The sequence below is a fragment of the Pseudophryne corroboree genome, chromosome 6 (genome assembly GCF_028390025.1).
Source record: "Pseudophryne corroboree isolate aPseCor3 chromosome 6, aPseCor3.hap2, whole genome shotgun sequence".
In the NCBI taxonomy this organism is placed as follows: Eukaryota; Metazoa; Chordata; class Amphibia; order Anura; family Myobatrachidae; genus Pseudophryne; species Pseudophryne corroboree.
Window position 1 is genome coordinate 123,388,923 of NC_086449.1, and position 15,714 is coordinate 123,404,636.

The 15,714-nt window shown below is 47.5% G+C and overlaps 1 protein-coding gene across 1 annotated transcript in view; it reads right to left on the bottom strand.

Moving 5' to 3' along the window:
• POLR3D (RNA polymerase III subunit D) overlaps positions 1 to 11,597 on the bottom strand; it is a 37,331-nt gene extending 25,734 nt beyond the window's left edge. Inside the window, exons 1-7 of the mRNA XM_063931807.1 lie at positions 11,466 to 11,597; positions 5,671 to 5,833; positions 5,308 to 5,351; positions 4,808 to 4,959; positions 4,580 to 4,704; positions 4,255 to 4,423; positions 3,747 to 4,009 (exon numbers count right to left, since the gene is read on the bottom strand). Of these exons, the coding sequence (XP_063787877.1) occupies positions 3,747 to 4,009; positions 4,255 to 4,423; positions 4,580 to 4,704; positions 4,808 to 4,959; positions 5,308 to 5,351; positions 5,671 to 5,832 (915 nt within the window). The 5' untranslated portion in view covers position 5,833; positions 11,466 to 11,597. The remainder of the gene's footprint in view (positions 1 to 3,746; positions 4,010 to 4,254; positions 4,424 to 4,579; positions 4,705 to 4,807; positions 4,960 to 5,307; positions 5,352 to 5,670; positions 5,834 to 11,465) is intronic.
• Positions 11,598 to 15,714: the final 4,117 nt, after the last annotated feature.

The window sequence follows — 15,714 nt, forward strand, 5'->3', positions numbered from 1 at the left end:
CCGCAACACACCCTGAGTGAAAGTATAAACATCAGGAATAGATGCAAGTTTCCTCTGAAACCACACCGACAAGGCAGAAATATGAACCTTGAGGGAGGCCAGACGAAGGCCTAAGTCCAGGCCTTGTTGCAGAAAAGCCAGAAGTCTGGAAGTTCTGAATGTGTATGCATCGTAATTCTTAGCAGCACACCAGGTGAAGTAAGAATGCCAGACCCTATAATAAATCCGCGCAGATGCCGGTTTGCAGGCCTTCAACATAGTTTGGATAACCGCCTTGGAGAATCCTTTTACCTTCAGGAGTGATGCTTCAAGAGCCACGCCGTCAATAGCCAGTCTGGCGGTCCGGGTAGACACAAGGGCCCTGAACGAGGGGGTCTGGCCACTGAGGAAGTAGAAGAGGACGCTCTTTCGATAGACTCTGCAGGTCTGAGAACCAATGCCTTCTGGGCCACGCTGGAGCGACTAGAACTAGAATTCCTCCTTGTTTGAACTTCCGCAGTACCCTGGGCAGAAGTGACACTGGAGGGAACACGTAGGGCAGCCAAAAGTTCCATGGAATTGCTAGTGCATCCACGATCGCTGCTTGAGGATCCCTAGTTTTTGATCCAAAGACAGGAAGTTTGTGATTGTGTTGAGATGCCATCAGGTCTACACCTGGTAGGTCCCCACTTGTCCACTAGGAGTTTAAAGACTTCCTGATCAAGACTCCACTCTCCGGCATGCACGTCCTGACAACTGAGGAAATCTGATTCCCAGTTGAGGACTCCTGGAATGAACACTGCCGATACTGCTGGCAGATGGCGTTCCACCCAACAAAGGGTTTTTGATACTTCCATCATTGCCATGCAGCTTCGAGTGCCTCCTTGATGGTTTATGTATGCCACTGTAGTGGCATTGTCTGACCGTACTTTAACAGGCCTGTTCTGTAACAGAGGCAGGATAAGAGACAGAGCATTGAACACCGCCCGCAATTCCAGATTGTTTATCGGGAGGAATGACTCCTCCTTGGTCCACCAACCCTGGAAGGAGTGTTGCTGCAACACCGCGCCCCAAACCCTCAGACTGGCATCTGTCATCAGTAGGACCCAGTTGGGGATCCAGAAGGGACGGCCCCTGCTTAACTGCTGGTCCTGTAGCCACCAGGTCAGCGACAGACGAACCTCCAGAGTTAAGGAGATCATATGAGACCTGATCAATGAGTTCTGAAGCATTTGACTTAATATGAGCAGATAATATTTTGCCGAAACACTCCAGAATTAATTCTGCTGCTTTTGTCAGCAGTCACATTATCAATAAATACAAGGGAACCAGTTCCATTGACAGCCATACATGCCCACGCCACCATGACACTACCACCACCATGCTTCACTGATGAGGTGGTATGTTTTGGATCATGAGCAGTTCCTTTCCTTCTCCATACTCTTCTCTTTCCATCACTCTGGTACAAGTTGATCTTTGTCTCATCTGTCCATAGGATGTTGTTCCAGAACTGTAAAGACTTTTTTAGATCTTGTTTGGCAAACTCTAATCTGGTCTTCCTGTTTTTGTGGCTCACCAATGGTTTACATCTTGTGGTGAACCCTCTATGTTCACTCTTGTGAAGTCTTCTCTTGATTGTTGACTTTGACACATATACACCTACCTCCTGGAGAGTGTTCTTGATCTGGGCAACTGTTGTGAAGGGGTTTTTATTCACCAGGGAAATAATTCTTCTGTCATCCACCACAGTTGTTTACCGTGGTCTTCCGGGTCTTTTGGTGTTGCCGAGCTCTACAGTGCGTTCTTTCTTTTTAAGAATGTTCCAAATAGTTGATTTGGCCACACCTAATGTTTTTGCCATCTCTCTGATGGGTTTGTTTTGATTTTTCAGCCTAATGATGGCTTGCTTCAATGATAGTGGCAGCTCTTTGGATCTCATATTGAGAGTCGACAGCAACGGATTCCAAATGCAAATGTCACACCTGGAATCTACTCCAGACCTTTTACCTGCTTAATTGATAATGAATTAAATAATGAGGGAATAGCCCACTCCTGTCCATGAAATAGCTTTTGAGTCGATTGTCCCATTACATTTGGTCCCTTAAAAAGTGGGAGGCACATATAGAAACCGTTGTAATTCCTACACCGTTCACCTGATTTGGATGTAAATACCCTCAAATTAAAGCGGAAAGTCTGCAGTTAAAGCACATTTTGTTTGTTTCATTTCAAATCCATTGTGGTGGTGTACAGAGCCTAAAATCTGAGAATTGCGTCAATGTCCCAATATTTATGGCCCTGACTGTATATATATATATATATATATATATATATATATATCAATGCGCAGGCCGAGACCGGATGTATATATCAGAATACTCATACAATATATTCTGTCACAGGTACACTTGTTCTTAACTATCGCTGTCTTATTAATGACATGTAGAATACTTAAGTGTCTGTAAAATCACGGTGCTGATGTACAGGCGATTTTAAAGAGGAGTCCTTGCCCTTCAGTCCCGGAGACCAGTCGCAACTATGCTTAGAAAATGGCGCCCAGCGTCTCAGTCAGGGAGAGTGTGAGGCAGCTCCAGGGCAGGAACACCAGCAGTAGATAGCGCCCGGAGCTGGGGGAGGGGCTACAGGTCAAGCGCCTTCCCCCCTATGCTGGTCCTCACCACCTGGTACTATGGAGTCTTAATAAAGAGGATATAAATACCCCTTTTACACTCGCAGAAAAATCCCGGGATATTGCACGTGAACGCGCATCATCCCGGGATTCTTCTCAGTGTAAATGGGTACAGGGACAATTTCCCGGGACGAGCATCCCGGGATTTCATCCCAGGTCAAAAGCAGGGTTGAACCCGGGACCGTCCCGGGAAGCTGCCAGTGTAAACGGGTATACCGGGTCAAGGCGACCCGGCACCCGTTCTCTTCATAGGAGGAGGCGGTGCTTGGAGAAGATTATCTCCAAGCACCGCCTCTGGGAGACTCGGCGGTGACGTCACTGACCCGGCAATATGCCGGGTCAGCCCGCTAATGTGAAAGGGTCATTCCCGGGAATGTGTCCCGGCAAATATACCGGGACACATTCCCGGGAATGAACTTTCCTGCGAGTGTAAAAGTGGTATTATATATCCGACCTGTACTCCTATGCCCTGGTGGATATAGTGGGGTCCCTGCTCTGTTATAGTGTCCACGCCAGCGTCGCAGTCCGTCTCCTTAGACTGCGACCAGAACACGATTTAATGGCGGGTCCCGCCTGGGAAACTCTCTTACCTCCTCCCTTCAGTAGCAGCCATGCGAACCAGGAGAGCGTCTGCAACCGTGTGCCTAGAGCCGGAGCGTCTCTGCCGCAAGTACCCGGGAACAGAGCCAGCGGGAGTATGTGACGCCACTGGGGAGGTGACGGAGCCACAGCACAGAATGTCACCCTGACATGTAAGTGCTGCGGCCCTTGAAGTCTTCTAAAAGATTTTTCAGGGCTGCCCACTGCAGCCCCCCTGTTAAGTGACCTGCTTCTGCAGGCGCCAACTCGAAAACCGAGCTCACAGTGCCTGGAGGTGGGGTTATAGAGGAGGCCCCAATGCATCCTGGGACAGTCTAAAGCTTTAGCCTGTTGGTGCCTGGATCAAGATCCATCTCTACACCCCGATGTTTCCCTGTGGAAATACCATAGGGGTGCTGGAACACAAAATGACACCTTTGACTACTATTAATCATCAACCTAAGCATGCCATATTTCCGGATGTCTCCCCCCTCACACACACCTTGTCCTTAACCAGCAACATGTGACCATCCTCACTCTGCACTTCAGTTTTGACAGGTCGTGAGTCTTGGGTGGGCGGCTGCCCTGGGAGTGTGTCAGGAAGTTGCATAAAAAAGAGAGTTTCCTCTCCAGAGATGCGTAAAGATTCTAGTAACTCTGGAAGAGAGACATCCTTCTTCTCGGGGGCCTTCTTTACAGCCGGAGGCTTGCTTGTAGGGACACGAGACTTCCACGCGCCTTCATCTTCCATTGGTTCTTCCTTCACTGGAAGATTTAAAATAATCTGTGACCCTTATTAGGTTTCAATTCCCAAATAAACCCCCTACATTATTATAACTGTCTGCTGCAGTGTGCCGTCTACCATAATGTTATCAAAATCAGATATTGATGTGTGAAGATGTTTGTGGTCTTAATAATTTCACACCTAGTCTGATAGAATGCCATGAGCCATGTACTCCCATTTGCAGAGGTTATTATAGACACAGGTGATTTTACTGAAGGCTACTGACCTTTGACTGATGAGGCTTCCACTTCCATCTTCTCCTCTTTAGGGGCCATCTGCGGGGGCTTTATGTCCTCTTCTTCCTCCTCATCTCTGAACAACCAGCCTGAGTGTGCAAGAGGAAGCTGCACAGGCTGATTCTGTACATCGTTCTTCAAACCTGGGTCATCCAAAAACTAGAGAAGAAGACGGTGAGAGGCAAAAATATTGGGGTTAAAAAGATGGGAAGAAAAGAAGAAAAGATTTAAAGTGAAGCTACAGTATTGGGGAATAATAGTCCCCTGACCGCCGGTCACATAACTACATCCCGGTAGAAGGACGTGTCCCATTACCTTGTCATTTTCCAGCATTCGCAGGATCTGTTTAGTCTCCTCTTCAGTTTCCCTTTTCTCCCGTTTTATGTTAATTATGTGTGAGGGACCAAGTTCACCCACATCTGCGGGCCCATCCCACCCAGCTTCAGGGAACGCAAGAACAAGTTCAATCAGTAACATAGACTTTAGATACAGTTCGTAGAAACACAAAAACGAAACAAAGCCCTCTCAGGTATCGGTCATTACTTTTTTTCTTTAGCTGTTCTGCCGGTCCTTGCTCAAAAATGGAGTGACTTTGGATAACTTGTGGTCTTCCACGTCCTCTCCCTGCTCCATCCCCCCGCCGATCTCGGTTACGCTCAGACCGTTCATGTTTTACAGACACCTCCTCTTTAGGCCTGAGTGAGGAAAAAGTGACAGTTACAAGCTGATTGACTGGTACTTTATCTCTCCCTCTCCAAGATGTGTTTAAATATAAAGATGATATGACTGGTACTTTATCTCTCCCTCTCCAAGATGTGTTTAAATATAAAGATGATATGTGCATCAGGGATGGGGATGAAAAGGAAACAAAACATAGATGGAGTTTTAATAGTTTATAAGTGAAGGTATATGAAGCCACTGGGGAGAAAGCAATTTGGAGAAGTAATAAATATGGAACAAAAAGCAAGTAAAGAAAGCTGGGAAGAGGGACAAAGCCCTTATTAGTAGAGAGGAAGAGTATATAGGTAAGAGAAAATCCTTACTCTTCTTTTATCTTCCTACTGATTATGTTTGGAGCAAAAGTTTTCTGGAAACAAACAGAATATAATTAACCTCAGTCACAGACAAAAAAAAAACAAGTGAAACCCAACACTCAGCCATCTAGTCTTCCCCTCCATATTACAAAATACAATGCAGAAAATTGCTGTGACATTATAATCCAGATATTGTGATCTATACATTTCATTATATTCTCTCTAGAGGGAAACCTGCACATCGTAACAAAGGGAAAAGAAAGACACAGAATTACAGACCCACAACATCATAAGGATCCCTTCAGTGTTGTCATTCAGATCATACACTGGTCATAAATAATTATTTAAAAACTATCAAGAGATTAATCTCACCTTCCTGACACCACCTAGGGTAAGATCCCGGGAGCGGATAGAAGGAAGGCGGCCTGGTGTGACGGGAGCGGATGGTCTGCGCCCAACCAGGCCTCTTGCACCTGCAGCTGGGGTCCTGGGACCACCAGAAGCAGAATCATTCTTCTTAGTGGCGTCAGACATCCTGGGAAGTGGTGAAAGGGACAAGATAAAAAATTAAGATTGCGCAGGGCGAGTGATTTTAAAAATATAAATCAACAAAGCGTCAGTACATCCAAAATGCAAAAAAAAAAAAAAAGTTTATAAAGGGTTTCAGCATTTCAGCAGCAAAGATAAAGTGCATGTAACACAAAGAGGTATGACAGCATTAAACCAAAAAATACTTAGCAAAGGGCTGAGGGCTGTTTTGTATACTTGAGGACGACGGGCTGACTGTGTTTGATCACCCTGACAATATGTTAAGTATTTATTGGATTAAAGCAGTTATACCTCTTTATGTTACACTATATCTATTCTGCTGAAATGTTGAAACCTTTTATAAACTTTTTCTGCAGTTTGGATGTGCTGGCTCTATGTTCATTTCTGCAAATACATTTACAGTGGTGCTTGAATGATTGTGAACCCTTAAGAATTCTGTATATTTCTGCTGAAATTTTGCCTAAAACTACCTCAGACTGTCACACCAGTCCAGGCTGGAAAAGGTTACAATATCATCTCTAAAGAGTTTGGACTCCACCAATTAACAGTCAGACAGATTGTGTACAAATGGAGGAAATTCCAAACCTTCCAAATTACCCTCCCCAGGAGTGGTGGACCAACAAAGATCACGCCAAGAGCAAGGCGTCTAATATTTTGCAAGGTCACAAAGGAACCCCAGGTAACCTCTAAGCAACTGAAGGCTTTTCTCACATCAGTTAATGCTAATGTTCATGAGTCCACCACCAGGAGGACACTGAACAGCAATGGTGTTGCATGGCAGGATTGCAAGGAGAAAGCTACGCTCAAAAAAGAACATTGCCGCCCGTCTCCAGTTTGCTAAAGGTCACTTGAAGGCTATTGGAATAATGTTTTGTGGACAGATGAGTCTAATGGTGCCCATACACTTGTGAGATATTAGGTGCTATCCTTCGATTTCGAACGCATCTGTGAGAGAAATTGAAGGATTATATGCACAAAGGTACCATGAGACGCGATGTCGCGTCTCATGATAGTATGTGCTGCACATAATATTTCTCGCATCGCAGTGCGATCGTATGTTTTGTTTTTTGTTTTTTAACATATGCAATATATCGCAATGCGATGTACGATGGGCACCCGCCGGGAGCCTCTAGAGGCTGCTCCCACTCGGCGGTGACGTGCCCATCACGTGATTACCATGGTAATCACTTTGGCAGTTCAGGTGTGATATCATCGCACCTGAACTGCCGGTGCGATGCCCTGCGATGTTATGTCGCGGGGCACGGCACAAGTGTATGGGGGCCATTAAATAGAGCTTTTTGGATTAAATGAGAAGCCTTATGTTGGGAGAAAGGATAACACTGAATTCCAGCATAAAAACCTCATACCATCTGTGAGGGTTTTTATTGTCTGGTTGGGGTATCATGGTTTGGGTCGTTTTGCTGCATATGGCTCAGGACAACTTGCCATCATTGATGAGACAACGAATTCTGAATCATACCAGAATATTCTACAGGAAAATGTCAGGACATTTGTCCATAAGATACATCTCTAGAGAACGCGAGTCACACAGCAAGACAACGACCTAAACCACACAAATCATTCGACCAGAGAACAGTTAAGGTAGAATAAATGTAAAGTTTTGGGGCCCATACACACCAGGAGACTTTCATTTGAAAAGACTTTGACAACATCTCTGTGCATACACACTGAGCTATTTTCCCAAAGAGCAAGAGATTTTCAGGAGGCGAAAGACTTTGCTGAAAATTTTTCATTAGAAAGGCTACTTTTATAATGGGCTGGGTTTGAATACCAAGGGTGGGAGCATGGGCCATTTTAAAAAAGTGGGACTCGGCAGCCGTAATGTGTAAAAAGGGGGGACACGGCTGCCGTAAGGTCTTAAAAGGGGGGACACTGCTGCCGTAAGGTGTATGAATGGTGACTTATAGTGTTCACTCTAGGAGTGAAAAGGGGCAGGGCGTCGGACTCAGGGGGGCACATGTGCACGCGCGGCTAAGCCGCGCGGACGAAATGGGGGCGCGGCCACGCAAATTAGGGGGCGTGGCCACGCCTCCGTCATTTTAGGGGGCGGTGCGGCCCACAGACGCTACTATAGAGAGCGTCTGTGGCCGCCGACGTCACTGTTGGGGGCGTGCCCAGCACCTCCGTCGGTGCTGGGCTTCCCCCAGCTCTCTCCCAATGCGTGAATGGATGCCGCGCGCATGCGCACGGCATCTATACACGCCGGGAGGGCAGGGAGCGGGCGGCTGTTCTAGCAGGGCGCCGCAAAAGGGGCAGGGCGGGTTTTGCCTGTTAAAAAACGGACAGGGCGCGGCGCCCTGCTAAAACAGCCTAGAGTGAACACTAGACATATATAAACGCAGTTTATATATTATGGGGTATATTCAATACCTGTCGGAAACTGGAGTCTTGTCGGGAAGACTGCAGTTTCCAACAGGTTTAGGTCGGAAAGCGTTCTGACCTATTCAATGCCGGGCCATTTTTTCCGACAAGTCAGGAATTCCCGACTTGTCAGAATCCACATTTTAAGTGTCGGGAACGGAGCCAATCCTACAGGTTTTGGTCCTGGTTCCGACAATGTCAATCTGACTTTTTTTTTTTTTTAAGTTGGATTGACATCATCAGAACCGGGGAGATGACACGGGAGAGTAGGGACAGGTCAGAGGGGACAGGTAGGAGGGGACAGGATCATGTGAGGAGCGTCTGTCGGGACGGAGCGTGGACCGGTGAGGAGCGTCTGTCGGGACGGAGCGTGGACCGGTGAGGAGCGTCTGTCGGGACGGAGCGTGGACCGGTGAGGAGCGTCTGTCGGGACGGAGCGTGGACCGGTGAGGAGCGTCTGTCGGGACGGAGCGTGGACCGGTGAGGAGCGTCTGTCGGGACGGAGCGTGGACCGGTGAGGAGCGTCTGTCGGGACGGAGCGTGGACCGGTGAGGAGCGTCTGTCGGGACGGAGCGTGGACCGGTGAGGAGCGTCTGTCGGGACGGAGCGTGGACCGGTGAGGAGCGTCTGTCGGGACTGAGCGTGGACCGGTGAGGAGCGTCTGTCGGGACTGAGCGTGGACCGGTGAGGAGCGTCTGTCGGGACTGAGCGTGGACCGGTGAGGAGCGTCTGTCGGGACTGAGCGTGGACCGGTGAGGAGCGTCTGTCGGGACTGAGCGTGGACCGGTGAGGAGCGTCTGTCGGGAGCGGCCAAATCCAACAGTCGGATTGTGCCGCTCATTGAAAACTGACCTGTCGGATCCTTTCCATCAGAAAGGATCCAACAGGTATTGAATACACCCCTTAGTATATATTATACATAAACATTGGTGGACAGTGGTGCTAGAACATATACATTGCTGGCCTTGGCCTCTGCCAGTAATGTATATATTACTGGCATACATATTCATTGGTGGACAGTGGTGCCAGTAATATATACATTGCTGGCCTCTGCCAGTAATGTATATATTGCTGGGGGACAGGCAGAAATATTGGTTGCAGTGGATACCTGTCATTGCTGCTGCTTCGTGAGTTGGGGAGGGAGCATGGCGAGTGCAGGACAGGTCACCCATCTTCGCTTGGCAACGTACACACTGAGTGATGATGGATGAACAAGCAGCGAGGTGGGCAAAACACTGTGTGCAAAACACACGATTGCCCACCTCGCTGGTAATGATGCGGGAGCGCGCATCAGCGGTCATTGCCAGGACATACACACCAGTAGATTTTGAACTCAAAGAATCTCAAAACGCCAAAAGTGAGCTGCTTTGAGCTCAAAAACTTCTAGTGTGTATGGGCCTAAAGTCCTGACCTTAATCCAATCGAAATGTGGTGGAAGGACCCGATGAGAGCAGTTCATGGGAGGAAACCCACAAACATAACAGAGTTGAAGCGGTTTTGTACAGAGGAATGGGGTCAAATTCCTCCAAGCCGATGAGGACTAATCCACAATTACCAGAAACGTTTGCATGCAGTTATTGCTGCACAGGGGGTCATATCAGATACTGAAAGCAAAGGTTCACATACTTTTGCCACTCACAAATATGCAATATTGGATAATTTTCCTCAATAAAAACTGAGCACGTCTAATTTTTGTGTCATTTGTTTGATTTGGTTCTCTTTATTTACTTTTAGGACTTGTGTGAAAGTCCGAGGTAGTTTTAGACCAAATTTCAGTAGAGATAGAGAAAATTCTGAAGGTTCAAAAACTTTCACGCACCACAGTATGTGCCATGCACTCCTATTATTGGAGGCTTTGGTGTGTACAGCTGGTTTCAGACATACATACACTCGCACACTAAATACAATTGTTAAGTGATACAATACTATGAGCGAGCAGATGCTGTACAGTCACAGATTGTGCAGCTATATAACCCCAGGTACATATCAGAATTATGTGTTTTTTATGCAATGGGACAGCCGATGTACAGATATATTGCGCAGCTGTACACACTGCCCAGTCCGATCGCGTGATATAGCGGTACATCCCGCATTAAGCTGCATGGGGTCATCAGCAGGGTTGTCCCAACTGACATGCAGCACATCAGATGGTACGACGACGCTGATGACGCTCATGAACATGCAATTAAACAAACACTGTTTGGGCTCAAGTTCAGAACATGGGACCCCCTGGGTGAGCATAAATAAGCTGCCTCAGAGAACTATCTACATGGACGTCTATTGGGAATAGTAACCTGCGGCGAGCAAAGTGGAGCGAGCCACAACGGCAGAAGAGAGACCATGAGGATACACATTTTAATGTTCTGAACAAGTTTACTGATGTTTATAAGCAGTTTAGTTACACCATACCAGGGGTCCCACGTTCTGAACTTGAAACCACTGTTTGATATGGCCGATATATTGTTCTAATTCACATCGGAACACAATATCGGCCAATACATTGCTTAATGTGTACCTGGCCTTAGAAGAGGCTGCAGCAACCTAAACGGCACAGGAGCACTACATGGCACAGCCAGGCATCCACTATAAAGCACAGGCGCGCTACATGGCACAGGTATCCACTATAAAGTACAGGTGTACTACATGGCAAGAGCCAGGCATCCACTATAAAGCACAGATGCACTACATGGCACAGACACCTACTATAGGGCACAGAAGCACTACATGGCACAGGTATCCACTATAAAGTACAGGTGTACTACATGGCAAGAGACAGGCATCCACTATAAAGCACAGATGCACTACATGGCACAGACACCTACTATAGGGCACAGAAGCACTACATGGCACAGGTATCCACTATAAAGTACAGGTGTACTACATGGCAAGAGACAGGCATCCACTATAAAGCACAGGCGCGCTACATGGCACAGACACCTACTATAGAGCACAGAAGCACTACATAGCTCAGGCACCCACTATAAAGCACAGTGCAGTACATGGCACAACCAGGCACCCACTATAAAGCATTGACATACTACATGGCACAGGCACCCACTATAAAACACAGGAGCACTACATGGCACAGCCAGCAACCACCATAAAGCACAGGCGCACTACATGGCACAGCCAGGAAGCCACAATCGAGTACAGGCGCACGACCTGGCACAGACATGAAGGAAGAAGAGAGCCGCAGTGTATGAGACATGATCAGTGTATATATGCTCCTTCCTCACCTGGCTGCTGCCGGTCACCATCACATGTCTCCACAACACACACCGCAAGCAGCGCAGAAGACGGGTATGGGGGTCTCAATATTATGTCACTTCCGTCCCGCCCGCAGCATGCCGGGAGATGTAGTCCTGGCTCCTGCTTGCGTAGACGCATCGCATTCGCAGGGATCAGAGGGAGCACTGAGTATTTGAGGTTACTACAGTATGATGTAATCACCATGACAACACACTCATTACATTATGTGATTACATGATTATTAGGTGCCAACACCAGTTTGTTACTTGCAGCTGCCATATGGATGTTCCACATAATGTTATTCATATAAGCAGGGCTAGCAGCAGCAGAATGTGCTACACAAGGGTCTCTGCTGCTTTCTTCTGGTACAGCTGCTAATACATCAGTTATAAACGAAGAAATTGTGTCTAATGTTTCCTCATACACCTCATTCTGGTAGGGATTGTCACATCAGCTGTCACCTGGCCATAATGTCACTGTAGTGAGGTGCGGTGAGGTGAGGCAGAGCCTTTCCTGTCATGCTAACGTTTGTGCCGGAGTTATGTGGTTTTACTGTCATTATTTCACTTCATTTGTGGAATCAGAATCTGCTTTATTGGCCAGGTGTACTCACTTGCACTAGGAAGTTTTTGCGGTACAGTGCATCACCAAGCAGCAGCATGAAGGGGGAATACATAGCATAAGAATGGGAAAAACATAGCATAAATGACAAACATTACACGTATCAGTTCATACTACACATTGCAACTGTACAATAGACTCGACATATTAGACATGTTAGACTTTTAATATATTGTTCAGCTGGTGGACAGCTACTGTAGTTGGAAGAAGCTTTTAATGGATCTGGTCGACTTCACGGGAATGGCCCTGTAGCGTCTGCCTGATGGAAGCAGTTCAAACAGTTTGTGACCTGGGTGCTGCATATATGCCATGATTTTTTCCGGTTACTTCCTGACCCTTGACTGGTATAATTCCTGGACGGGAGGGAGGTCAGCCCCAACGATCTTTTCAGCCATCCTCACTACCCTTTGCAGCCTCCGTCTGTCACTCTCATTGGCAGCTCCATACCAGACTGTGATTGAGGAACATAGGACTGATTCTACGATCGCTGTGTAGAAGATGAGCAGCAGCTTATTCGGGATGTTGAATTTCCTGAGTTGCCTCAGAAAGTACATCCGCTGCTGGGCCTTCTTTACGACAGTGCTTATGTTGGGTCCCCATTTGAGGTCTCTGGAAATTTTTGACCCTAGGAATTTGAAGGAGTCGACCCACGAAACCACGCTGTCGGCTATTACGAGTGGTTGCATGGCATTGGGTTTCATTCTGAAGTCCACCACCATCTCAGCTGTTTTGAGGGGATTTAGGTCAAGGTTGTTCCTGCCGCACCACTGCATTAGCCGTTCCACTTCACATCTGTATGCAGATTCATCTTCGTCCTTGATTAAGCCGATGACGGTGGTGTCGTCTGCAAATTTAATAATTTTTACTGATTGCTCGGCCGAGGTGCAGTCGGTATATAGAGAGAAGAGCAGGGGGGAGAGGACACATCCTTGATGGGCCCCCGTGCTGATCGTGCGCCCACTAGATGTGAATGACCCAGCTTTCACCACATGTTTCCTTGCTGCCAGGAAGTCGACGATCCAGAAGCATGTTGATTCTGGGACCCCTAAGGAGAGGAGTTTGACTTGCAGGATACTGGGAATGATTGTGTTGAATGTCGAACTGAAGTCGACAAGTAAGACCCTCGCATAAGAGCCCGGTCGGTCTAGGTGCTGTAGGATGTAGTGCAGACCCAAGTTAACAGCGTCCTCAACACTCCTGTTCGCTCGGTATGTGAACTGCAAGGGGTCTAGGTGGATGTTAGTCGCTTCTCTCAGGTGGTTCAGCACCAGCCGTTCAAACACTTTCATTGCCACAGATGTTAGTGTGATCGGCCTATAGTCGTTTAGGTCTTTTGCAGCTGCACTCTTTGGAACCGGGAAGATTGTTGAACATTTAAAGCAGGAGAAAACCATGCACATCTCCAGTGAGATGTTGAAGATCCTGGAGAAAATGGGGCAGAGCTGAACAGCACAGTTCTTTAGAGCAGATGGCGATACTCCGTCCGGACCTGTGGCTTTCCTAGGTTTGACCCTACTGAACATTCCTTCTACCTCTTTCTGATCCACCCGGAGTGCCTGGGAGTGTGGGGTCAGCTTCGCCTGAAACAGGGGTAGGACTGGGACGGGGCCTCCTTCTCAAATCTGCAGTAAAAGTTGTTCAGCTCATCCGCCAGTTCCTGATGCATGACAGTGGGTTTTCGGGTTTTCTTGTAACTGGTTATTATTATTATTATTATTATTATTACATTTTATTTATAAGGCGCTACATGTGTTAGCGCCGTACAAAGGACAGTACAGGGAGACAAAACATAGCATTACAGTAAATAAATAACAGAAATAGAGTACAGGTAACAGAGCACCACACGTTCTCAAGACATAATACAGCTAAGATGTAAGTATTGATGGAGTGATCATCGTACTACTAGAGGCTGGTGGCCATAGATGGAGATGAGCCTTTACTAGCAGGATAAAGATGGTCATTGAGTAGGGGAGAGCTGCGAGTGAAATGTGTCGAGACGAGGGCTTAGTTAACAAGAGGAAAGAGGGCCCTGCTCTGAAGAGCTAACAATCTAGTGGTTATGGCTTGAATACCTCTCCAAACTGATGCGGGGTCGTTGACTGAAATGTTGTTAGTCAGCTTGTTGGGGAATCGGTTTTTAGCCAGCCTGATTTTGCGTGTTAGGGTGTTCCTGGCCTGTTTGTACAGGGCCCTGTCCCCGCTGCTGTATGCCCCCTCCTTGACCCGACGAAGCTTGCTTTACTCGGCACCTGGAACCGATTCTGCTGTGTATGCATAGACAAGCTGTGGCCACACCTCCTGGTTTGGTCTACCCCATCTGTGTCACCCCTGTCTGTCTGCCCATCCCCTTTAGAATGTAAGCGCTCACGAGTAGGGCCCTCATCCCTTATGTGCTTATCCTTTACTTACTTTAATAATCCTCAACTGCCCAAATCCCGCAGTTTTTCGGCCACCTTGAAACTTATCTCTATGTCGTTTACTGGTGTAGTTATGCTTAGTTACCCTGTACTTGTCCTATATTGTCTTCAACTGTAAGTCACTGTTTTGATTATGTGCACTGGCGTGCGCAGCACATTTTATTAGGGGGTGCACCGTCGGAGGGGTGTGTCTAGCACCGCCTTATGGGCGTGTCTAGCACCATCTATTGATGGTCAACGCATATAAAATATCCACCTTTGTACCAATCCTAATAAAGCAGATACATTGTCAGATGTTGTGGTGTGCACCAAACACCCCTGATGGCACTCATGCAATTACAATGCTCCTCCTCAGCCTGGTCTGGCTCCCCCTCTCTTTCCCCTGCAAGCTGCAGCAGCTTACTGACAAGTCAGTCACTCACTGACACTGACAGTCGCAGACTAGTTACTGCTACTGCTGGAAAAACGAGTGACGTGTCAAAGCTGCTGCCGGCCGTCTGCCAGTATTGAATTTGTCTTTCTAAGAGGAACGCTGGCTGCATGCTGCTCCTCATCAGTGGCTGGCGTTGGCATAGCATAGAAGGAGAGAGGTGGGCATGTGACGGATGGACGTGCGAGCAGCATGACGTAATCACATCACACTGTTTTTGTACATGGAGGTGGAGCTGGGAATTTGAAATCCAGTGGCAGTGGCAGCCTTGATTAACCCAGGCGTCCGGTCAGTAATGCAGTCCTGTAGGGTGCAGAGCAGAGGGGACAGTAATCAGCCTGCTCGGCAATCGCTGCATCAGGCATGTGAGATCGGGGTGCCAGAAATTAGGGGGTGCCTGTGCGTACCAGGCACCCCCCCTGCGCACACCTATGATTATGTGCATATGTACTCTGTAATTGGGCGCTGTGGAAACCTTGTGGCGCCATATAAATAAAGGATAATAATAATAGAGATTTACATATAGGAGAGAATTCCCGTCTTCTCATCGCCACTTGTTAAGAGAAATCCTGGAACAGGAGAAGTTTCTCTCCCTGATACTGCAGCCCCTCTGATTTCCTGTAGGCCTCCAGTATGTGCAATTTAGCTATATAATTGATCAGCTTGAATATAACCGGCCGAGGTCTACGGCGATCAGTTTGATTGTCTGGGCCAATGCGGTGAGCACTTTCTATCATTAGTGAGCCCGCCGTAAACAGGTAATCCAGT